General features: G+C 37.3%; 1 protein-coding gene across 4 annotated transcripts in view; it reads left to right on the top strand.

Annotated features, from left to right (window-relative positions):
- The first annotated feature begins 355 nt into the window (after positions 1-355).
- LOC131432790 (uncharacterized) overlaps positions 356-27,219 on the top strand; it is a 405,803-nt gene continuing 378,939 nt past the window's right edge. For 2 of the 4 annotated variants that reach the window (XM_058599303.1, XM_058599301.1), the window contains exon 1: positions 356-509. In XM_058599303.1, coding sequence (XP_058455286.1) covers positions 502-509 — 8 coding nt within the window. In that variant the 5' untranslated portion in view covers positions 356-501. The remainder of the gene's footprint in view (positions 510-27,219) is intronic. The other 2 variants (XM_058599307.1, XM_058599305.1) reach the window with 2 other exon arrangements.

Raw genomic sequence — 27,219 nt, 5'->3', positions numbered from 1 at the left:
CCGTTGGTGGTTGCTTGGTGGATTGATGCCGAGAGAAGCAGAACTGTTCCGGATACATTGAATTAAACCTATTTCACATGTGGGTATTGCAATAAAACGTAGTTATTTCTTAAAAATTTGATCTTCCACATATTTACAAATGTCAACAAAAGAGAGTAAATTCTACTCAAATTTTGCGAAAAGCATATTTACCCAAAATTGCGTAATACTCACTGTACTCAATTCTGGGTAGGTGTAGTTTTTACGAAATTGAGTGACTTTTGACTCAATTTTGGGTAGCCACAAGTAAGCGTGTAAAGATCTTTGAAAGGTTTGGTAGGGAGAGAAATTCACGTAAGTAGCTCAATTGAATTGTTTATTTTGAGATTTTTTATGTATATTCTCATAAAGTGTTTCTACCATACAGAATCGGTAAACTAATATGTTAAAAATTTACAATTAAATTTGAAGTTCTAGATTAGTATAAATAATCACACTGCTCAAAGACATAAATATTTCAAAATGTCAAAGTAAGTATTGTTATTTGTAGCTGTGTTGTGGATTGATAAATTGACATGAAAGTTTATTATCAAATGTTCACAGAATTGAATTGTTTTGACAAGTATATAACCAATGAGAGCAGAATGCTAGTAGAAATTATATCTACTAGAATAAAACATTATTGTCTCTTAACAAGCTAGATCGTTCGTACGAGTACATTTTTATTGTTCCTACTAAAAGTAGTGTTTATCCTATTTCTTTTGTATAAATGGACCATTCTGTTAAAAAAGCATTTGATTCTTAGGATGCAGAACCATTACATAGCTAATTCTACGTTCATATTGGCAGTAAGAATCCCTTCAAGCAGGAGCTCGTACCGCCAAGTCGGGATGCATAAACATAACCTGTTATAAAGTTCGGTACCAATATATGAAAAGGCATGCTGTTTAATAAGCCCTTAAGATAGTTACAAATAATAATAATCAGTACTCGGCTTTTAAGAATTGAATATTTTATACAGAGCTTTCTACGCATTTTCTGAACTAGAATTCATCCTTGACAGTTCAGCGGTACTGTTTACAAACAAGCTAAAACAAAAATCGAAGAACACATCTCAAACAATCATCTTTACACTTTGCATCTAGTGACTTTTATTAAATAAATCTCAAAAACAAACCGTATCCAATCGTGAACAAATGTTTTTAAAACTCTATTTAGGCGATATGGATCGTAAATGGTCTTATTCAATTTGTCAACAGACAAACAAAAACATCTATATTTACATCAGTTCGGTTTTACATCTCATTCAAGTCAGTCGATAAAACAAAACAGCTTACGTTGGGGACAGAAGAAACCAAGTACCAGGGATGCCAGGTCATTTTTTCAAAAATCTGTGATCAAACCCAAACGTTTTCCGTACCACAATAGCAGTTCAAAATCAATTTAATGAGCAAAAAAAAAATAGGTCTCACTACCAACACGCTCTGTACCTTTTTCCTCAACCGCTCTGTACTTTTTGGTGCTAAACTGTGCTCGATTTCCAAAATCTTTGAAAATCTGTGATCATTTTCAGAAATCTGTGAAAATCTGTGTCATTTTTAAAATCTGTGCAGAAAATTCAAAATCTGTGAACCTGACATCCCTGCCAAGTACAGTATTGTGTAGTTAACAATAGGTCTCGAAAATGAGTGAACCAAACGAACAAAAGCTACCGCCAACAAGAAAGAATACAATTGTTGTTGACTTCAGGCAGTGCAAAATTCGACCTTCGATACGAGAACTTGAGGGTTTGCTTAAGGAGCAAATGTATCTTGACATTAAACGTGTGCATTTACTTCAATGCAATAAGACGAATAATGTTGTTTACATCCAGTTTCATAAAGAGTTGGATGCAATTCAATTCGCAAAAGACAATAACAATGTGCATTATGTGAAGCACGAGAACATTAAGTATAACATTCCAGTATATATGGAAGATAGTGTTATAGAAGTGCGTGTGCATGATCTTCCCTCAAGCGTCACCGATTCTTATATTCGCAAAACTGTCCCAATACGGAGAGATTCTCTCTATCAAAAATGAAAAGTGGAAGAATTTTTTCCCCGGTATTCTAAATGGCGTACGTTTATTACGCATACACTTGAAGAAGCCCATACCTTCTTATGTGATTTTCGGTCAAGATACAAGAATTCCGTGCAAATCACTTCTTACCTATGACAATCAGATTGCCACATGTCAATATTGTCAAAAAGCTGTTCACTACGGTATGCCATGTGATAAACTGGACAAGGAGACAACTACACCAAAGGACAACGGTGCTTCCTTCACACCAACCCAAAGCAACCCCAGTACACCTGTAACAGTCACCAACAACAGTGAAGCATCCCCTTCAACGAAACCATCCAACGTATCCCCTATAGAACTATTGAAGTAAACAACGACAGTCTTACCCCTCATCATTTGATTCTTGCTTGATGTTCTTTTATTTTATTGTTCGCAAGTTGCCAATGCGACCATTTCCTTTTTCTCATTCTCAATATCAATCTATAAATGTAAACCTCGTGTGTGGACAAAATAAAGACAATCCGTTAGTTAAGCTCAATTGCTTATTTCTATCTATTGAACTGTGCAGACCCAATCGAACTTTGTGCGTACTTGCTGAAATAAAAATTAAAGATAGCAGGTTCCAAAGTAGCGATCGAAAAATTGAACGAGCAAAATTATGTAGTATGGAAATTTAAAATGGAGCTTCTTCTGTTAAAGGATGGCCTGTTGAAAACAGTGACCGAACCAAAACCGGATCCTGAAACTGCGGACTGGACCATGAGAGATGGCAATGCCCGGGTGATGATAGGATTGGCGGTGGAGAACAGTCAGCTGGTTCACATTTGTCGCCGGAAAACGGCGAAGGAAATGTGGGACACATTGAAGGACATTCACGAAGAGTCGGCTATGTGTAATACACTCCATATTTTGCGAAAACTATGCTCTATGCGTCTGAAAGAAGACAGCAACCTCTTAGAGCACTTGAACGAGATGACAGCATTACAGAATCATTTGGAAATAAACGACGAAGGATTAAAGGAGAGATCGTTTATGGGACTTATTTTGTCAAGCCTCCCACCGTCGTACGGAAGCCTAATAAATGTGATTGAGGCACGTCCGAAAGCTGAGTTGACGTTAGATTACGTCAAAGGTAAACTGCGTGATGAATGGCGGCGCCGACGTGATTGTATCGAAAGCGAGCAAAATGATGAGAGAGCGCAAAAAAGTTCCGTGCGTAATATTCCTAAATTGACCGACAAGAAGAAAAAGAAGAAAGTCGGTGCTTGTCACAACTGCGGGATAGTGGGACATTTCCAACGAGATTGCCCAAAGCAGTTAAAAGAAAAATCGAGTTCGTTCAAGGCGAATCTGGCCGTAGATGAACCCGTTGGTATGGAGATGTGTCTGGCTGCTGGTGAAGAATGTGGTAGTAATCGGTGGTATTTGGACTCTGGTGCCACATCCCACATGACCAGTGATTCATCGCAACTGACTAACGTGGATATTTCGAAGCAGGCGGAAATCTGTCTGGCGGATGGAACAAGGATCAGATCCAGTGGCGCAGGCGAAGGAAAATTAATGTCTGTGACGGGCAGTGGTCTTCGAATGTCGGTTAAGCTGGCAGATGTGTATCATGTTCCGTCGCTCGCTGGGAATCTTCTTTCTGTCAGCCGAATCTGTGTTTTAGGTTACATGGTGTGTTTCAACAAAACCGGATGCAAAGTGATGCGGGGTGACGAAGTTGTGCTTGCTGGGGAAAGAAGCGGTGGCTTGTATCGCCTGAAGCATTTTTCGGAACGAGCCTTGATTTCATTATCAGAACATCCAGAGTTGTGTGAGCATACGTGGCATCGTCGTTTTGGTCATAGGGACCCCGATGCAGTATCTAAAGTTATTCGAGAAAATAATGGCTTCGGCTTTAAAATGCAAAAGTGTAATATTAAGTACACCTGTGCAGTGTGTCTCGAGGGGAAAATGAGTCGAAATAGCTTCCCGAAGGAATCTCTCAGCAAATCTAATGCTGTAGGGGATCTGATCCACACCGATGTAGGAGGTCCCATGGAGGAGGCCACGCCTAGCGGTAACAGATACTACGTGATTATGATGGACAACTTCAGCCGCTTTACAGTGTTATATCTATTGAAAGCAAAATCTGAGGTGGAATCGAAGATCAGCGAATATTGTTGTTTGATGAAAAATCAGTTTGGATATTTTCCGAAAATTGTTCGCTCTGACGGTGGCGGGGAGTACTCCAGTGCTACTTTAAAGAAGTTTCTAAATGATAAAGGTATCGTTCTACAGCAGACAGCACCGTATTCCCCTCAACAAAACGGTAGAGCGGAGCGAAAGAATCGGTATTTGGTGGAGATGACTCGATGTCTACTGGCGGAATCTGGATTGCAGAAGAAATACTGGGGTGAAGCGATTTGCACTGCTAATTATTTGCAGAATTGTTTACCCACTTCAACCGTAATCAATACACCATACGAGTTATATTATCGAAAGAAGCCATCGTATGCTCATCTGCGAGTTTTCGGATCAGATGCATACGTACACGTACCAAAAGAGAAGAGGAAGAAACTTAATACAAAAGCTATAAAGATGACTTTTGTCGGTTATGCGGAAGGGCGGAAAGCTTATCGTTTTTTACATCCGAATGGTGACTGGGTTGTTATAAGCCGTGACGCCAAGTTTCTGGAGATGAACGACGGTCAAGGAGCTGTCCAAATCAAAAACAACGTGTCGTTAAACGAAGCAGTGCAACCTACAAACAATCGAACGGAAACGTTTGATGTTTCAATAGGCAGTAGCGAAAAGTGCGTTCGCGATAATACGACTGAACCTCCACAGGATGACGACGAAATTACGGAAACGACGTCAGATTCTGCAAGTTTGGACAATGGTGGAAGAGATAGTTCAGATTTGGATTCTTCCGTGTTCGAGAATGTTACAGAAGGAGACTCGCCCTTCGCAGGATTTCCTCTGGACGAAATAGCTCGGCGCTCGAAACGATTCACAAAGGGTGTACCACCACGTAGACTAATAAATGAAACTTTTGTGGCAGCTGCAATGAATGACGAAGTGGAACCGACGTGTTTACAGGAGGCATTACAGGGTGACCAAAGCATGGCATGGAAGAACGCCATGGAAGATGAATTGAAGTCACATGCCGAAAATGGAACCTGGGACTTGGTGCCACTACCTGCTGGCCGAAAAACTGTCGGCTGCCGATGGGTTTATAAAATTAAACGGAATGCAACTGGCGAAGCTATCAAGTATAAAGCCCGTCTGGTAGCACAAGGCTACTGCCAGAAGTTCGGACAGGACTACGATGAGGTATTCGCGCCGGTGATCAAACAAACGACTCTGCGAGTATTGTTGGCGGTTGCCAGCAAAAGAGATTTACTACTGCGGCATTTCGATGTCAAAACTGCGTACTTGAACGGTGTGTTGCAAGAGGAACTCTACATGAGACAACCGGCAGGTTTTGCGAAGAAGGGTAAAGAGAATCTTGTATGCAGGTTAAGGAGGAGCATTTACGGACTCAAACAATCAGCCCGATGCTGGAACCAAGGACTGCACACTGCACTCGAGCAGATGAATTTCAAACGGAGCTCTGCAGACCCGTGCCTCTACGTGAAAACTGTCAACGGAGATCACATCTACCTGCTGGTTTACGTAGATGACATTTTAATCGAGTGCCAGTATGAGGAACAAATCGAGAAAATCTACTTGTTACTTAAGCAGGAATTCAAGATGACTGACCTCGGCACAGTGAACCATTTTCTTGGACTTGAAGTCAAATGTCAGGATGGTAAATATGGAATATCCCTTGAAGGCTATATTGACCGTGTAGCTAAACGCTTAGGACTCTCAGATGCTAAAAATGCTAAATCTCCAATGGATGAAGGATTTACCAAGGTTACTGTGGAAAGCCCCTCATTAAATATTAATATATCTCTATTCTGGAGGAGCCGTTTCTTGGGCAAGTCGTCTCCAGCAGTGTGTGACCTTGTCATCTATGGAATCGGAATTTGTCGCTCTCTGTGATACGAGTCAGGAAGCAGTTTGGATGCTTAACCTGATAAAAGATTTCGGCGAAGCTGTAAATACACCGCTAACTATCAAGGAGGACAACCAAAGTTGCATAACATTCGTTACCGCAGAAAGAGTGACACGACGATCAAAGCACGTGGACACCAAGCAATGCTACGTGAAGCACCGAAAATTTTCTGCAATGCTTAGATTATCTACATGTTGTAGTGGTCGTTGAGGAGGAGTATTGAAGTGAACAACGACAGTCTTACCCCTCATCATTTGATTCTTGCTTGATGTTCTTTTATTTTATTGTTCGCAAGTTGCCAATGCGACCATTTCCTTTTTCTCATTCTCAATATCAATCTATAAATGTAAACCTCGTGTGTGGACAAAATAAAGACAATCCGTTAGTTAAGCTCAATTGCTTATTTCTATCTATTGAACTGTGCAGACCCAATAAGAACAAAGTACATTAGCTGCAGTTAACAACTTACCATCCAACCAACCAGCAACTGCAAACAATGTACAACAAGGCTCATCTCCAGCAACTAGCAATGAAACCAACAACAATACCATCGATGCGGCAATGGATGACGAGACGAACCACGAACGAAGTGCCCTTCAATCCTCGCAGGAGGGAAATGGAAGCTCCTCTCCCCCTAGAAAAAGGGTGACAACGAGACCGCCGTGAAACGGCCCACCTGCTGGCTGAACCACCAGTCCGAGACAAGAACCTTTTCAGGAGAATACCTGCTAAACAGCTACCGAAGCGCCACCTACCTCTGATAAATAAAAGCTGGGATTTCCCCCACCAGCTAAGGGAGGTATTCAGTAAAAATTAATTTAAATCGTCGATGCGCCACCTAACTTTGATAATTAAAAGCTGGGAATTCCCCCACCAGAAAGGAGTGGATGACGCGAATTTGACGGAACAAATTTAACTAAATTACTTTCATGAAGAAATGGTCCTTTTAATGAATTTTATCAGTATGTTGAACAATTATGAAAACCAGAAAATAAATTCTCGAATAAATAAACATAACTACAAGCGTGTTTATATTTAATAACTTTATAAATCTACCATATGTACGAACATACTTCGATTCGCAGTTTGACTGTGCCGTATAATAGAAAGATAATGAATCACATTTAATCAATATTGTATGACACCTACTCGTTATTTTGATTTCGCATATGTTGCAAATCTATCGGTAAGTATGCAAACAAATATATTAATCCTAAGAAAAAAGAGGGAATGTGAGAAAATACGCCCGCTATCATTAAAAATATTATTTTCTAAACAGAAATATTCTCATTCTATAATACTTAATCACATTCTGTATAAACTTTTAACTCCCAGATATGGGTCAGACGGAATATATTCGATGATCAATATGAAATCAGTTGAGGTGGTCATGGGAAAGAATAAGTGGATGGAAAAAAGTTGTTCGGGACAACAAAAACCACATTCTCCACATATCGAAATTCTTATTCTGTAATACTTGATCTACATTCTGTCCAATTTTGAGCTCCCATATATGGGTCAGACGGAAGATATTCAATGATCAATATGAAATCAGTGGAAGTGGTCATGGGAAAGAATAAGTGGATGGAAAAAAGTTGTTCGGGACTACAAAAAACACATTCTCCATATATCAAAATTCTTATTTTGTAATACTTGATCTACATTCTGTCCAATTTTGAGCTCCCAGATATGGGTCAGACGGAAGATATTCAATGATCAATATGAAATCAGTGGAGGTGGTCATGGGAAAGAATAAGTGGATGGAAAAAAGTTGTTCGGGACTACAAAAAACACATTCTCCACATATCGAAATTCTTATTCTGTAATACTTGATCTACATTCTGTCCAATTTTGAGCTCCCAGATATGGGTCAGACGGAAGATATTCAATGATCAATATGAAATCAGTAGAGGTGGTCATGGGAAAGAATAAGTGGATGGAAAAAAGTTGTTCGGGACTACAAAAAACACATTCTCCACATATCAAAATTCCTATTCTGTAATACTTGATCTACATTCTGTCCAATTTTGAGCTCCCAGATATGGGTCAGACGGAAGATATTCAATGATCAATATGAAATCAGTGGAGGTGGTCATGGGAAAGAATAAGTTGATTGGAAAAAGTTGTTCGGGACTACAAAAAACACATTCTCCACATATCGAAATTCTTATTCTGTAATACTTGATCTACATTCTGTCCAATTTTGAGCTTCAATATTGACAAAATATTTACTGGAGTTATTTTCGTAAAATTATCCGAATTTTTTAGAATAGGCCGCTCAACCTAATTGAAAAACTTTGTGCCCAATGTTCAAATTATTTCATTTCGTCGATTGAACAGTCAAATTTATGTTCTTAGCATTAGCCATCAACTCGTGCAAAAATCACCAACAAAGTCTATCCAACCCACATGATTAAATGGTTCAAATTTGGTATTTTTATAAGTTTCATCTTGCATGTAGTATAAAAATCGATACAAAAATCGATTACCTTATACCTGGCAACAATGGTTGGCTCAATGAATGTCTTATTTCAGTAATAATGTATATTGCTTCGCCCCTTGGTAGTATAAATAAGCAAACCGGAAGTAGAATTCCTTTTCGTAAATTATAAGTAAAATTATCGATTATCTAATTCATTTTTTTTCAAGACAGTTAAATCGATTTCCGTAAACTTACCCAGTTAAATCACCTGGAATTTGATTCGGAATTCAGTATGAATTCTCAATTAAGTCAAAAACAGTTACAACAATTAATTCCGAACCGATCCTAGTCGGGATCGGTTTTCGCATATGATTTGGAAACCATTCGGAAATCATACTCGTAGTACTAGTCATGCAATGCAACGATTTTGTACACAATGAATCGGCTGCTCGATCTGTTCAAACAGAAAGGCCAAACTGCACAACATACATGAATGTAATGTCAAAACTTTGCTATGCTTTTGTATAAAGAGAAGGTTGACGGATGTGCATCAAATCAGCCGTACTTTCATCAGACAATACATCAATGAATTTCATTTGGGTAATACCAGACCCTGTAAGCTTGGAGCGCAATCAATCATCACTTCAGCAACTCCATTGGCATTTCTCTCATGTACTTGTTTGTACAAGATTCGATGCGGACTCGCCTGAGGGCGCCATGCTCGCAAAAAAGGATGTTGCCAATGATTTGTTCATGAATGTGAGAGCTGGATAACTTTTTTATATGGTGTGTTTGATTTGCCCTTTCCGTCATATTCGGTTTTTAATCGAATATCGCATACTGTGTGTGTAACCCCGAATTTAGATGGAAATTACTCAAAATTAGGTAGTTTTACGATTCCGTGTAGGATCGAAGAAAATTGATCGATCATATCTATATTATTTGCTACCAATAATCGATTAATTCGACTATTGGATACTGCTAATTGATCATTTGAATAGCATTACCGTTTCAGTCATTATCGAAAAAGGACGAAAGGAGCGCGCTTCAGAAAAGTGAGTATTTTAAATTTAAATTATATTTTTATTATAAATTCTATACTGGAGCTAATCTTTTTTTGTAAATTTTACAGATGCAGATACACTTGCACACTCATCGTCGCCCGGCCCGGCGAGGTCAGACTAGAGGGTACCGGCGTCCAACACGGTACTACAGCTATATTCATCCCGAAAATAATTATACGCCAGGCCAACCAGGTGGTTGGCCAATATATCAGCCAGGAATCCACCAATCACGAGGCGGAATGCCTCGTGGTATGTATTCGCGCGGCGGAAGAACGCGTGGGGGAATGCCTCCACACGGAGGTATCCCCTACGAGGGATATTACATGCAGCCTTACGGCGGCATGGCTTTTCCCCCGCAAGCGGAGAATAACATACCACCTTACTGCGGAATGGACATTCCCCCGCAAGGGGGGATGAACATTCCACCGCAAGATGGAATGAATAGTCCCCCGCAAGCCGGGATGGGTATACCTCCGTAAGGCGGCATCAATCTTTCCCCGCAAAACGGGTTTAACATACCGCCGCAAGGCATGAACATTAAAGAATGGGGTTATGGCTATCAGCAAAATACACACGAAATTGAAGCAGAGGGGCAACATCAGTTTATGCCTACAAACTATGTAATGTTCTCACAATATCACGCGTATTCATAAAACAAAAAAATTCTCGAAATTAAATAAAATCATACATAAAAAAAAAATAATTCTCTTTCAATATATCCGAAACATTTAAAAATTGGTGAAAATCGGTTTATCTATCTCAGAGAAAAATGGGTGAGTATTTTGTCACAAAATATTGACGTGAAACAAAAAGGGCAAAGCGGGATTATGGCGGAAGATAGTTCCGAGCTAGATTTGAGAGTTGAACGAGCATGCGAAAAGTAGAGGGATTGCATGAATTGTACATCTGTGAACCTTCATTCCAAATCGTATGTTGTTTTCGCTTGATGCCAAACCTAAGTCACTTTTCATCCTTACTGCCAAACCGTTTTTTAGGCCAATTTCGTATCGGGTTTGCTCACACACCCAACTAAGTTTCGTGAAGTGTTTGTCGAAACTACCCTGGAAGTTTCAGTGCTTTAGTCATCGAGAACTCCGCATCTTCAAAGCTAAAACACTAGTAGAGCGCTTGTCGCGAATTATCATGTGATTCGCTTTCTTCACTCCCACTCAAAGAAAATTAACAATTACCCTAGAGACAAAGCTGCGTCTTCTGAGTTGCAGATGAGAAAATCAAAATGATTTTTAGTCTGACATTAAAATAAAACAAATCACGCATTCGTATATTCGAAGATTTTATTTCATTGTATACAAAGCTATATTTAATAAATCCTTCGGGTGTTAGCCTGTAAAGTAGATGTGTCCGTATTGCATCGCACGCATGACCGACTACATACAGCCTGCGTAGATAAATAGAATATGTAAATGTTTTGAAATGTTTGTATCGAAACCTATTTACCTATTCCGATTTATACCACAGACATTCGATTCGAAATTTTACGAACAAATCGTAAGCAACATACTTTATTTTTGCAGGCATGGCACCCTCAGATGAGTCCACATCGAATCTCCTATCTATTTAATGTGGTGCCGTGCTATGACGTAGCTGAACTGAAGATTTAGTTCTCTCTGACAGTAATTTTTTTTTGCTCTGATAGATCATAGCATGACAGATAGATCATGATAGCGAACGAAAATTGTAGACCAAATTTCTGCGAACCGTAACGCGTCAATCGCCGTTCGATAGAATTGCTCCATTTAAATTATTGACATCTCGTACTGCTGCTTGCAAGAGCGAGACATACGTTCTGTCCAAGTGATATATTTCGCATAGTTATTACTTATTTCAAAGAAGTACTCTCGTATGCAGCGTGGTTCATCAGATTGTGTAAACCAGCTGGTGTGGGTAATTCTGTCTTCCATTACAGTAACAGCGCGTGCCACGTGATAGCCTGGATCGAGTATTAGCATAGGTTCTCACCCTCCGACCACGAGTTTCATGGTTACCATTGCATGATCCTCCTCCATTGTAAGACCCTCGAACCCGATGTTCTCTTCCTCGCAATAGTTGACATATTATTGACGCTTCCTCATACGATAACAAATAGAAGTATTGGACTATTTGAGGGTGTTGTTCTGGTAATCTATTGGAAAGGAAGTAAATTTGTGAACTTTACTTTTTTCAAATATGCAATGCATGCTTACCTTGAAACTTTTTCCATTCCTAAACTGATATGATTCCGGGGGTTGATCGGTATCAAGTAGTTCTGGAAACGCGTTTTAAGATCCGAGCTGACACTGGTAGTGCCGCGACATGCCTTGAAAAAATCCATAAAATTGTTTACTGTATTGTAATGAGTTTCTTCCAACATCCCCTGTAGTTTCTTTTCAATCAGACCTATGAAATCTTCATACTGCCATACTTTGTCAACGACATATGGGTCAACCGGTTTAGATCATTTTGGTAGCGGGAAGGGCGAATTAATCGGCCAAGCTCTATTGATCTGACCAAACTTGACAAGGTTGTAGTTGTCCTCGTCGAGTCCATCCGAGACCAACACTACCACCAGGGCCAGCGCTGGTTTCGCGCCCACCACATTGTGTTTGTGACATTCATGGTTCGCCAATCGTCGGATGGATTAACTGTGCCCGTGGCCCAATTGTTGTAATAGTGGAAGTTCGCTGTGTACGACGACGGCGAGTCAATCTGACCATTCGTTGTGCCAGCGGCCAACGGTTGGTAGTTAATATGATGTCTTTGTACGTAGGCACCATCCTGACGTTCGACACTAGTGACTGCTCCGTTAAAATTTCCAGTCAGGCGCGGTTCGTCCCCTTTTATTGATGTTTTTTCACGCTCTGCGAATAGATTTCAAATGGTACATTAATTCAACGTGAACTACAGTATAGAAATGCTAGTAATGCAACCCAAAGTAACGCAGTACAAATTTCACTGCAATGGAATGGACCATATGAATGAGATAGAGATTCTAAAGTGTAACGTGAGTGAATGGGCTAATAGGAGATGTTGTGTGCGCAATGCGTTCCGAGTTACTGGAAATCGAAGTTGGGCTGGAGAGTTGAGTTTTTCAACGATTGCATGCCTGCAACTAAACAATCTTCATGAACACTCAACCACCAAGAAAATTTAAGGAAAATACATAAACTAGTAGCTTACATCCAATAGCTGTAAATAAACTTTTCAAGGTTAATCAACATGTATTTTTGCCATTGGAATTGTTATTTGAAAAAGCTGCACTTCGTTTTGCCAAGTCGTATAGACAAAAAAACTTGATTGTGGCCTAGAAAAACACCTAGGAAGTAAAAGTTGTCTGACAAATAATTATGCTTGTCAGCTGTTAACGGGTTTTGTCGAAAATCTATAGTAGTTTCCTGTTTCTTAAAGGACTAGAGCTAGCACTGTAAGTGCCATGAGAAGTAGAGAAATGGGGGAAAAATGCTCTCGAAATATCGGTATTAATTTGCCTGTGCATTTCACACAAGCGCAGTATAATGTATTGTATAATGTGCACCCATTTTCCATTACAGATATAATGCAAGGAGTTCAAGATAAATTAGTGTACTTTTGCTAATAGACTAATTCCAGCATCGGATGGCAAATCATCAGACTTAAAATAATCTAATTTGGATATATCTGGGCACACGTCTTCAGCATAGCAAACCATTTTGTTTTTGCACGGCCGGAGACCAATTCGGATGTACTTTGGAATGCACTTTCTTTTAATCGTTGTGACTCGAAAACAGTTAGGCGCTTTTATAAAACTTGACGTTGACAAGTAAAGCGAGGATGTGGACTGTGTTGGTAGAGGATCAACGTGCTCTAAGTGTTTTCGAAAGAAGGATGCTGCGGACCATTTATGGCGGAATGCCACGAATTGCAACAGCTGCTAGAACGCATCGTGCGGAAAGCTAAAATCGGACAACTGCGATGGGCTGAGCATGTCATTAGGATGTCGACAGTCCAGTGAAAATAGTTCTTGAATCCAATCTGGCTGAGACAAGAGGAGCGTAGCAAGTTAGGTGGATCGATCAAGTGGAGGGCGGTCTACAAAGCGTTCGTGTCTTGACTGGAGCAGCCATGGACCGAGTAATGTGGAGAAATATACTTGAATAAAATGTTTGATTGCCACACTTTAGTTGAATTCCTGCATAAGTTCCCTCCTCTTTTATCCGGGCTTGGGACCGGCTGCAGTTGAACTATTTTGATATCATCATTTCGTTAATGTATTATACTGCAGGCAGAGTTAAACCTATGCTTTCATTCGTGCGCAATTTTTCAGAACCTTTTTTCAAATTTGTATATCCTATGATCATGATGTATGTATATATTGAAATTCTACACTATCTTCGCAATTTTATTCACACATTATGCACGTAAAATTCTTCTGTGCAATCTTTGCTGAAGATACAAGATCTAATTTAGTACATTTTGCATGCCACCATACATTTAGTACATTTTGCATGAGCAGATATCACAACAAATCCAATTTTTTCGCATTGAAGTGGTCAATTCTTGTTCTGAAACCACTGTATATGAATCCTCATTTATGAAGCATTTTGGACACAAATTTTCAACACTATCGGAAGTGGAAATCAATGCTTTGACTAGGCTTTTTCTTCTCTCAACTGGATCAAATGTTTTATCCAAAAACGGTTTATTAGTTAAATAGCTTTCTATATTGTTAATAACGTGAATTCCGCAGTGGCAGCTATCTGATTGAAAATTGATTTCAACAGTTTTAATATTCAATGAAGATATTTTATTAATTATTTTATTAAATAATGCTTTATTGTTTGGTCTACAGCGAGCATATTCTTGTAAATGTTTTAATAATTTTGAATGCATATCAATACTACTGTAAAATAATGTAGAATCTAAAAAATAAAATTCATTTGTCTCTTGATTAATAATAGCCACCGTAAAATGATTAGCATGTAATAGTGGCATAATGATGATGGAATGTGTGAAATGTTTCTTCAATATTTTTTTCTATTCTGATGTTCGAGGTATGAGCTTTGTTTAATCCAAATAGAGCCAAACTTTGAAGGCAATAAAGAACAGTTGATTTTGCATTATAAATTTCACATAAAAAGTGCAGACAAAACTCTACTAGCATGTCTGTGAGCCAAGCTTTCCAATTATCCAGCCATAGTGTTTTCATATCTCCGTACTCAAGATATTTATCACCTTTCAAAACTATTTTAACACTATTACAATTCTTACTTCTAGGTTTTATTAGGTATTCAAAGACTACGTTGAGATCAAACCCCCTGAAAACGGAGGTGATCAAACCAGGAAATGCATAATCGGATTCGTTTTCAAGAACCTCAATTCCTTCTATGCTATCAAATTTTGCTTTCTTTTGACTACAAGTTTTGTTTATTTCATTATTTTGTTCATTCAATAAATTTGGTTTAGTATATTCACTAACCAATGTGATTTCTTCTTCAATTGTAGTTAGTGCAAGATTAGAATTATCTGCTGTAAACCCTTTTTGTGCTGTTAAGATGTTCTCAATTTTAGTGGTTGGGGTAGACGTTGCTATCGGAAAACCTTCTGTTGGGTAAAGGTACTTCAATAGTTCATCTTCGGTAAATAATTTTCTAATGATTTTTGATCGTTTTTTCTTCGGGCCATCACTAGCGCTCTTCATGGTTCGTTTTCTGTACGTCTCTTTGTTTTTTTTAAATCTGATATACGCATTTTTGACAACATGCGACTATTTGTTATGGATGAAAACGTACTGTTTATTGATGACGGCGTAATTGATTTGTTTGTTGATAAATTTTCGTTTAAATTTGTTCCAATGTCATGTTCGTTAAACTTTTTATTTTTTTTATTTCGTTTTCTATATGTTTTATTATTACGCGTTGCTCTTTCTTTTGGGATATTGCATATAAATGATTTCATTTTACTTTCTACATCTGGTTTGAAAATGAAATCAATATGATCATCTAATCTGATTGGAGCGCTACCAACTTTAATCGAATGCGTTATTTCTTTTTTGGTGTTATTATGATGGGCCTCAATAGTTCCATTATTAGCACGATTTGCAGTTTGTTTATCTTTTAAGCTCATTTTAGAATATTCTTTATGCGATAGTGTTGGTATTAGCATAGGTAAATATGTAATATATTTGCGCAACATATATGAAATGAAGTCGTGATTTTTCGTTTGTTTTTCTCGGAATGCCTGTATTGATAGAAATTGTTTAACTACTATTGTCTCGAAATCTTGATAAGCTCGTATATAAAATGGACTAGATTCGTAAATAGTTTTCTGATCACTTAATTCTCCTGCTTCTACTTTTATGTTTTAAATAGGATCTCTTTGGAGTGCTTGTGAATGATCTGACGACTTAGTGTGATTAATTGTTAACAGTCCATTATATTTCTCTACGTGACACTTTAGATACGAAAATAATTCAACTTTCTCTTAATTTTTTTCACTTATTATATACTTCCAAAGTTGACGTAAAATTAAATATACTTCATCAATATTAGCTATATCGAAGATAGATGAAAATACTTCTTTATACAAGTCTCGATGCGGACCAAATTTATCAGAAACAAACCTATCAATGTCATTAAATATCGCTTTCGATAAATGTGATGTACACAGTCTAATCAAAACCAAATTGACTTTTGTTTCAGAGTTTGTAGTTTTTTTGTTGTTTATTTCAAAACACGTCTGCAAGTATTGAACAATACTCATTGAGTTGAATGAACGAATAAGTGCATTGATACCTGCCATTGAAAAGTCTGTTGTTATTGTTCTAAATATTTAGTACAATTGTCTTGTAGTGTTATGTTTTATGAAGTTTACAATCTTATTAAGAAAAGTTTCAATATTGCTGGTAGTATGTTCAGTAGTAAAAATCTCACTAAGAGGAAATGTTGCGAATTTACTATCATTCTCATTAGTTTTGAACTTTGTTATCAAACTATACATGAAGAGCACTGATGTTTGGTTAATATAAGTTCTAGGATTTTTTCAAGCTCCTCCTGTTGCATCAAAGTACCAATCCAATGAACCCTGTTTCTGACTAGCTTCTAAAACTATTTTTATCATTTGCTTAGTTATCAAAACCACCGTTAAAGGTTTATAATCTAACCATTTTAAGAAACTGTCTGGCTCAGTCGACATCTTTATTAAGGAAATGAATGGATTTGAATCTCTTCTGGTACTCATGCGCGCTTCCGAAGCTAACTTTCTCATTGTATCGTCTGAAGTGCACTGATCAAGATGTTTAGTTATTTGAAACTGGTCAATATTCTTGTAAATCTCGTTCGTTTTATTATGTTTAAAATCTTTTGGGTATGTCTCTAAGATTTGTTGCATTGCATTAATTCTATTTTTTCCTCTTAATTGAATCGCTAATTCTATCGGATGATTAATATCTTTCATGTCGTGTAAAATTCTAAATTTTATATCACTGGATTCGTTCACCTCAAAATCGGCCTCACAAATAAATCGTTTGCATTGAAACTGATCACATGTAGCGTGAATAATGATTCTACGAGTCTTTTTATTCAAAGGATATTTATCCTTTTCATCCAAAAAATACCACACACATGTTGGATGGACTTTTCGTAATAAATCATGATAAGTGACAACCTTCTTTCGTTCTTCTAGATTTTTCATACTCTTCCGAATGTTGTACGCTTCTTGATAGGTCAATAATCGTTTTGTTTGCGGATTTAAAACTGTTTTCAATACATCTCTGCTCCATGTAAAGGATAAACCAGAATCGAAAAAATCCTTACGATAAAATCATAAAGATCTGTTGTTGCGCGAAGAAGTAACATGTTTTGATAATACGTCACCATGATTATTTTCTGCTGCAGTAAGAAACTGTTGTGAATAGATTTAGCAGCACTGGTAATATATTGTTTTTTCATATTATGAATATCATCATACAACGTATGATCACTGTTATGTACATTTAAGTCTTCAATAACTTGAGAATTTAACACATTTTCTATTAAACTTTGCATTTGCGTTGGTGACTGGTTTCTATCATCTGTTAATATCTCGTAAAGTTCGTTTTCACAGTTTTTAGTCTCTGGTAAAATATAAGGTGCATTCAGTGAATATTCAAAATTAACGCTATTGATTGTTTTATTTAAAATTTGACCTTCATCTTGCCAACAAGGACGAGGAAGTTCTGAGTTAATGTCAACCAAATGATTAGCGCATTGTGTATGCTTTGTATTATCAATTTCCAGCAGTATACTATTATCATTTACTATTTCTTTCTCAACTCTATCATTCAATTCAGTTTCTACAGTTTTATCATTTCTCTGATCTGCATGAGTATTAATGTCAAAGTGTGTTTTGGAATGTCTTTTTATTTTTTGCAAAAATGTAAATATCTTCAAACGGTTGCTACTATTAAACTTAATTTTTAAAATACTGTATATCTCTGGGTCATTATTATTGAAATTGCAAAACCAATTCTTTCCGTATTTACGGAAAAAAAGGTCAACAATTTCTTTCTCTTGTTCTGCCGTGAATTTTCGTTTCATCTGAAAATAAAATAAAATGGTTCCGTAGAGCATTTGATGTGGTGACAAATAAGACACAGAAAATATGAACACAGACATAAACACGTTCTTCGGTCGAGAAACCGAAAACTGCGAACTGGCGATGACAAATGAAAGAAGCGACGTATGTACTACAAATTACAACAGGTTTTTCTGGAAAGCCACCTGTCGTAGGATGTCTTATATTTGAGTGTTTTATATCAATATGAGATACATTTTCTATTTAACTATATTATTTTCTATTTAACTATGATATGCACTACCACATAATCTATATATATATATATGGTTGTAACGCTTGTAACTCTGGAACTACTGAACGGATTGCCACCAAATTTGGCACAAGTACTTCGTGCATTTCAGAGATGGTTTAAGGAGCATTTTTATAGGGGATGGAGCGTGCCATGTATCACTAACAAAGGGGGGGTGGAGGGGTTTGGGGGGTGAAGGGATATTTCATATAGCTTGAGAATCGATACGTTTTGAAGACCATAGAAACATTTTGCATACCTTAGATGACAGTATGTGGGGTGAATATAGCAAGTGCCTTTAAAAAGGGGGGTGTAATGTTTAATACGACATAACTCCGAAAGTACTGAACGGATTGCCAACAAACTTAGCACAGATACTTCTTGCTCTTCTGAGATTGTCTTAAGGGTATATTAATGGGGAAAGGAATGTTGCAAGTGTCCTTAACAGGGGTCATGAAAAGATTTATTTAATTTGACGAGAATATTTTGATATATGGAGAATGTGTTTTTTGTAGTCCCGAACAACTTTTTTTCATCCACTTATTCTTTCCCATGACTACCTCCACTGATTTCATATTGATCATTGAATATCTTCCGTCTGACCCATATCTGGGAACTCAAAATTGGACAGAATGTAGATCAAGTATTACAGAATAAGAATTTCAATATGTGGAGAATGTGTTTTTTGTAGTCCTGAACAACTTTTTTCCATCCACTTATTCTTTCCCATGACCACTTCCACTGATTTCATATTGATCATTGAATATCTTCCGTCTGACCCATATCTGGGAGCTCAAAATTGGACAGAATGTAGATCAAGTATTACAGAATAAGAATTTCGATATGTGGAGAATGTGTTTTTGTAGTCCCGAACAACTTTTTTCCATCCACTTATTCTTTCCCATGACCACCTCAACTGATTTCATATTGATCATCGAATATCTTCCGTCTGACCCATATCTGGGAGCTCAAAGTTTATACAGAATGTGATTAAGTATTATAGAATGAGAATATTTCTGTTTAGAAAATAATATTTTTAATGATAGCGGGTGTATTTTCTCACATTACCTCTTTTTTCTTAGGATTAATATATTTGTTTGCATACTTACCGATAGATTTGCAACATATGCGAAATCAAAATAACGAGTAGGTGTCATACAATATTGATTAAATGTGATTCATTATCTTTCTATTATACGGCACAGTCAAACTGCGAATCGAAGTATGTTCGTACATATGGTAGATTTATAAAGTTATTAAATATAAACACGCTTGTAGTTATGTTTATTTATTCGAGAATTTATTTTCTGGTTTTCATAATTGTTCAACATACTGATAAAATTCATTAAAAGGACCATTTCTTCATGAAAGTAATTCAGTTAAATTTGTTCCGTCAAATTCGCGTCATCCACTCCTTTCTGGTGGGGGAATTCCCAGCTTTTAATTTTCAAAGTTAGGTGGCGCATCGACAACGATTTAAATTAATTTTTACTGAATACCTCCCTTAGCTGGTGGGGGAAATCCCAGCTTTTATTTATCAAAGGTAGGTGGCGCTTCGGTAGCTGTTTAGCAGGTATTCTCCTGAACAGGTTCTTGTCTCGGACTGGTGGTTCAGCCAGCAGGTGGGCCGTTTCACGGCGGTGACAACGAGATCCAACTCAAAATAAAAATTATTAAAAAAATCGGCTCAATCGACCACGTAAAGCTTGTACGCAAATAGGACTGAATAAAAAATATCTTTTAAATAAAAAAAAATCTATATTTACATACAGTACGGCTGAACTGTCTAAATGTGTTTGTTTGATTGAGGTTAGCAGTGATGGTAAAAAACCTAATCACGCTCTTTGAACATATCTCATGGTTTGAGTTGCGATTACTCAAATTCATAAACTGGAACAATATGTCAAAATTTGAGTATGGATTTGAGTAAAATAAGCTCGTTGCCATGAGTTCTCTCGCATTTATTCATATATTAGAGTAAGCGTTGAGTTTTTAAACATTTGAGTGAAAAAAATAATTCTTGCAGTTCAGTGCGTTTTCATTATCGGAATATTCTTATCGATATAAAGAATGCAAGAATACGTCGTTTTCCATTGCCGTTTCTATAATGTCCGAAACAATAATTATCTGGAAATCGGGTGTTTCGGTAGTTGTTAAATTAAACATGTTGTTTGCTTGAAGTCCAATCGAAGAAGAGCCCAGCTCTTTCTCAGATCATACTTTTATCTTTTATTTACAGGTAGTCATTGTCATAAACACACTAATTGAATGTTACATAATATCTAGATAAATAGTTTATAGTAAAGCGCAGTTACACTGAAAGAATTTAATATTCTGAACGCTGATACAACAGCTCTTCCCCCTTAAGGAGATATTACAAAATTCACAATCTGAATACATCTAAACATTATAATCATTGAACTAATAATTCACAAGTACGAAACTAGTTATACTATCTTTGTATCTTATATATCTGTACCATCTAATGAATTATTTCCAACTTAATTTTTGCTTCGGTGAGTACACCTTCCTATTTATCTTCGTTATGGCTGTCCCAATGAACTCCGAAACATCGTTGGCGTTTTGTACAGCCACAGACAGATTCTGTGTTAATGGTGGAAGTATCCACCCTTCGTTCAGTCGGCTCCACATATAAGTTAATTTATTAGTTGTTCGAAGAATCAATCTTTGTGACGTTGAACGAAGTCTTGAAAATTTCTAAAAGCTCCAAGCAAGCAAACAAATATCCAATTGGAATTGTCCTTAGCCAGTTAGCTGCAATGCTTTGTCATACCTTATGAGGTATACTAAAATAAAAATCACTTAATAGTGTAACTTTTAAATATTTTAATAGTTATTCCGAAAAAGCTCGGCAATACTCCTCAAAAGAAATCTGCTGTCTACACTAACAAAAAGACGCCACTGAATAAAATGGCGTTCTACATACAAAAAATTGTCACTTCGGTTTTTGCTGAATGTTGGGTACTTCCTTTTTTTGTCGAACAACTATTGAGTGCGCTCATTTACACTCACTAACTTCCTGATCGGAACTTTTCCCGCTTCCAATGGAAAGAAAAATTAAACTAACGTTTCTGACTCTATAATACAAATGATCGACGCAATGAAATGTTTTCAGTTCGAACAATAATTCGCACACGTATTAACTTTCTGGCTGGAACCTTTTCGGTTACCAATAATAAAAACCTGTTTTAATCCACCTAGTGGTGTAATGATGCCTTTCTCATATCAATCATACCATCATATATAATACTGTGGTATTCTTCAAAATAATTTTCTTCGATTCTTAAAAGAGTAACCGAAATCGGTTTGTTTGACCGTCTACTGATGAAAACTATCAATTGGAAAAGATTTAAGGTCGATTTAGAAATTTTTTAAAGGTTTTCCCCATTTTCAGTGATGGTGTACAATTTTTAACCCACTTTACCCTTTATTTCCGGATCCGGAAGTCGGATCCGCATGAAATTCAGGAATTACGTATGGAACCACAGGACCTTTCATTTGAACCTAAGTTTGTGAAAATCGGTCGCGCCATCTATGAGTCGGATAGAAATAATATTCAGGATTTTTTATGGGACCTCAAGACATTTCATTTGAATCTAAGTTTGTGAAAATCGGTTCAGCCATCCATGAGAAAAGTTAGTGCACTTATTTCACAAGTTTTTGCACATTTTACTGCATAAATCCGGAACCGGAAGTCGAATCCAAATAATATTCAGGAATTTTGTATGGGACACATATTTTCTTTTTTTTGCACATTTTACCCCATAACTCCCGAACCGGAAGTCGAATTCAAATAATATTCAGGATTTTTTTATGGGACCTAAAGACCTTTCATTTGAATCTAAGTTTGTGAAAATCGGTTCAGCCATCTCCGAAAAAAGTTAGTGCAAAAAACGTTACATACACACATACGCACATACACACACATACACACACACACACACACACACACACACACACACACACACACACACACACACACACACACACACACACACACAGAGAGAGACATTTTGCGTACTCGATGAACTGAGTCGAATGGTATATGACACTCAAGCCTCCGGGCCTCGGTTCAAAAGTCGGTTTTCACAGTGATTGCATAACCTGGCAAAAATACACAGCCACTGCCGTTGAAAATGAAAAATCATGCCACTATCCTATTCTGACGCACAGAGTATGGCCGTTTCATCACTCTTCCTCATACGTCGAAAACCTTTACTCGCAGCTCACAACCTTACACGCGCAATAAAAAAACACCCTCTCAGCAGACCGTTCAATTTTGTTGGTTTTTAAGCGCTCGTTGAACGACACATTGCACGAAATATTCGTTCAATTCGTTCAATGGAAAAAACTTCAGGAATTCTGCAGAAAACTAGTCCAACGGGGCTCCAACTCCTCATGTTAAAAATGGCTCAACAATGGACCTGTGTCTACCGGGTTTGTTGAACGAAAAAAATGGCATTCGGTTCAAAGGTCTGTTTCAAAATCGGCAAACGAAGGTCTCGTGTTGGCCTCCCGTTGAACGATTGATTGGACTTTCATTGGACCAATGATCCAACGTATTGGAACAATGAAGGACCACTGTTGAACGTTTTTTTCTAAGTGGGCACTTTTCTCGTCGCCACTTATAATGTCCGAAACAATAATTATCTGAAAAGAACTTTTCGAGTGTTTCGGTAGTTGTTAAATAAAACATGTTTGCTTGAAGTCCAATCGAAGAAGAGCCATCTTTCTCATACCATACTTTTATCTTTTATTTTCAGGTAGTCATTGTCATAAACACACTAATTGAATGTTACATAATATCTAGATAAATAGTTCATAGTAAAGCGCAGTTACACTGAAAGAGTTCAATATTCTGAACGCTTATACAACAGTTTCTAGATCCGGTTTTAACATGAATCAACGTCAATCATTGATGTTTTGTGGTTTCAATTATGCTTACAGAAAAGCGCAACATAAGGATATCAAAACAATTCAATTTTTACTCCAAACCGTTCAAAAGGAAACGGGTTTGAATCACTATTTTGCGCATTCAAAAGTAAGAAGAATAACTGTATATAAAAATTAACGAAGAAAAATTTCTTCATTTTTAAAGAGCAAGGAACTCGAATTTTGAGTTGAACTTACTTAAATTTTGAATTTTTTTCTTATTTTGAGTAAAAATTACTCAAGTTTTGACAAGATCGTCCCTTACACGCTTAGAAAAAGTTACTCAGAGTTTGAGTACTAGTTACTCATTTTCAAATGATACATGGAAACGTCAAAAATTGAGTAGTTACCATCAATAATAATGAGTAACTCTCACTCTAAATTTGAGTTTAATAGTTGTAATAACCATTTGTAGCAACAGGTTCTATTTTTTGTTAGTGAGATCGCGTATTTCAACTTAACACAAACGGTGTTGTGTCTGCAAAAACCACAATTTTTAGACTGTCCTCTTGGTTGTGCCATCGACGCAGTTATTTTGTCCAGGAATCCGTACTGTGCTTCAGAATGGAAACAAATATGCTCAAGTGTGGCATTTATGAGGAACAAGTGTCTGATTTGTTGTCTGAGCAGTACTGACATGTGTGTTAAACTACGATTGACACACTACTCCAAGCGATCGCCACTTGATATGATATCTCGAAGTTAGAAATCAATTGTAAACGGAATAATAAATAAACACAGTATGATTATTTAATGTGTTGCGTGTCAATTACTTAATATTTTAATACAATACAATTAACAAAGGAGCAATTTCACGCAAATTTGGTATACGTGGAATAAAATTTCATTTAGAATTTAACTAATTACTCTATTTTTGGCATATGGGCAAATAAAGCATTACTCAGTAAATGAGTAGATTTTACCCAAAAATCGTTTCCAGTGGAAGAACTCAAATTTGAGTAACTAAGGAGTTACTCTAAATTAGAGTTGTTCCACTTCTTCTATTGATGAGTGGGATCTTACTCATTTTGAGTAACTATTTTTAAGCGTGTGACGCAAAAATGAGTAGATAGGTGGCTTTTTTTGGTTCAGTGTATTTCGAGTTGGTAGAAGTTGCAATTTTTCGCTCTAGTGTTATTGTCGCTGCAGCACTAATCTGCAATTCGCTGGACAGTCCAGCGCAGCGACGTTGCCGAGCGACGTCAGTTGAACTGCCATTTCCTATACATCAACTGATAGAATCATGTTACTTTATACATATCTTGTTTATGAACCACGTGCTTCAACATAAATGAATACATTGTCTTGCCTCCACTATCGAAGCACATAACGATGGAATATTACTTTCTGTATGCGCTTAAAGTTGATAATGTATGTTTGGGAATCAATGGGTTTGACACTGCACGTTACAAGGGAGTGAATTTTCGTACAATTATGAATGATTAATATATCGCATGGCAGTCTACATACCATTGGGGCACAGTGAACTTCGCTGGAGCAACATAATCAGGCGAGAGAGACGTCGCTTCCGATTTTTATCTGCATGCACAATATAAGCCTAATAATAGTGTTAAACCACCGCAAACTTTCAGTTTTTCCGCTGCGTTCAGTGTAATAACGCCTATTTTGCATTCGAGTCATATTTCAACCGATTTTCTGGACATATATTGCGATATTGTTGAATAAATTATTCATTGGTAACTCACAAGACAGCAGTTCTTGTTACGCTTGTCAAGGTTGCTACCACTCACACACTCGAGCGAGTATTTATTTGACATCTACCGTGCGCCGCAACCAACACAATGGTGAAGAACAAATGTGATGCCGTCGTTTGTTTTGGTTCTTCTAGTACCCGAGGTATTAAAATAGTTTGCCGTTTCTGCTTCAAAAGTTCCCACGGCAAGTGTGTCAATCTAAAAAAAAAAACGCGCCAGCTAAATCTATTCGAGAATGTGCTGGAATTTTTTGGTTATGCACACCGTGCCGGGAAGTTTCCAATCGCAACGAGTTGTCCGATGAAACTATACAATTGATTCTCCATCGTACTACCTCTGCCTTGAAAATGATCGGAACCTTGACGGATACATTGCAGTCGTTTTGCCGCTCATACTCCAATGTTTGTACCAGATCAAGCTGTTTACATCGATCTGTTTCACGTGACCCAGCCGAACGTTATGTCAACGATAGCACTCCTTTTCTCGAACGTCTGGATGACCTACAGCTTAACCTAACCAATCTTTTTGAATCTATAATGGAAGATACAAATAAACGGCCTCGAACTAGCAGTATCAGCAGACCATCGCTATCGCAACCTGAAAAAATTCCGAGAGTCGACGTTCCAATTTCAAACCTTTCTACTACAAATACTATAACTCCACTCGTTTCAGACCCGAATATAAACAATCATTCGGCTAATCTGATAACTTTCTCCACTGATGAAACTGCTACTTTGACAACAACACCAATGCCACCAGCTACTGCTATGAGTATTGAAAACATCAATACTGATCTACCGTCGCCATCATTCGCTGCTACAATAGTACATCCAGCACCTATCGCTACCTGCAGCGCTAATACCGTCTTATTGTCACCGCCAAGCATCACTTCCATATCTACCAACCCTACATATGATCATACCATGATGCTCATGGTATGCTAATCTAAAAAAAGCATGATGCTAATCTAAAAAACCCTTCTTAATCCACCTAGTGGTGTGATAATGCCTTTCTCTTCTTTCATGACAGTCTCATGAAAATATGTTTCATACTTTTATTAAATAATTTTGGATACTAATTTTGACACCAATTGATTCAGATTGATTCGAGTAGTTCACAGAAGCATGCTTCAGTGTTTATGTCACACAGTCAGCAACATTTTTCCAAAATAGTGCTTGACATTTGCGTTGCCTATTTGTATGAGAACAGTGATGCCAATCTAAAAAACCCTTCTTAGTCCACTTAGTGGAATTTTCATATATCTTGAAAAATCACCATAGGGGGGAGTACATGAAATTTTCGAAATCGAAAAAAAATTTTTGATGCCAAAAGGCTTAGAATTGCATGAAACGTCAAGATTTAGTGTCATCTCGAAAAAAAAATTTTTTGAAAAAGTCGACTTTTTGGGACTTAGAAAAAATATGAAAATTTTTCTAAGTCCCAGAAAGTTGATTTTTTCAAAAAAAATTTTTTTCGGGATAACACTAAATTTCGATGTTTCATGCAGTTTTAAGAGTTTCGGCATCAAAAAAAATTTCGATTTTGGAAATTTCATGTACTCCCCCCTATGGTGCTTTTTCAAGGTCGAAAATTGTCAAACCTTTACCACCGGGCAGCACCCCTTACGCATGTCCGATTTAGGTCAAATTTTGCATGAAGGCTTTTTTCGAGGTGCTTAAACTTTTGAGCACTAGAACTTAACGAAAATAGAGGTGATCCTAAAATTTTGGCACCCATATATATATAAGAGCGGTAAAAATCAATGTGTTTTGTCGGTTACGTCACTTATACCATCATATCTCCGGAACCAAAAGTCACAACCATTTAATCTTCGAACTTGATCAATGGCCCGACAGTAGCTTTCAAACGAGCCCAAGTTTGTTAAAATCGGTTCAGTTATCTCTGAGAAAATTGAGCGCGTTCAAATACAACGCTTTTTGTCGGTTACGTCACTTATACAATCATATCTCCGGAACCAAAAGTCACAGCCATTTGATCTTCGAACTTGATCAATGGCCCGATAGTACCTTTCAAACGAGCCCAAGTTTGTTAAAATCGGTTCAGCCATCTCTGAGAAAATTGAGCGCGTTCAAATTCAACGCCTTTTGTCGGTTACGTCACTTATACAATCATATCTCCGAAACTAAAAGTCACAGCCATT

This window comes from Malaya genurostris, chromosome 2 (genome assembly GCF_030247185.1).
Source record: "Malaya genurostris strain Urasoe2022 chromosome 2, Malgen_1.1, whole genome shotgun sequence".
Classification (NCBI taxonomy): domain Eukaryota; kingdom Metazoa; phylum Arthropoda; class Insecta; order Diptera; family Culicidae; genus Malaya; species Malaya genurostris.
The sequence above is the reverse complement of the archived record's forward strand: the minus strand, read 5'-3'. Positions and strand labels throughout refer to the sequence as shown.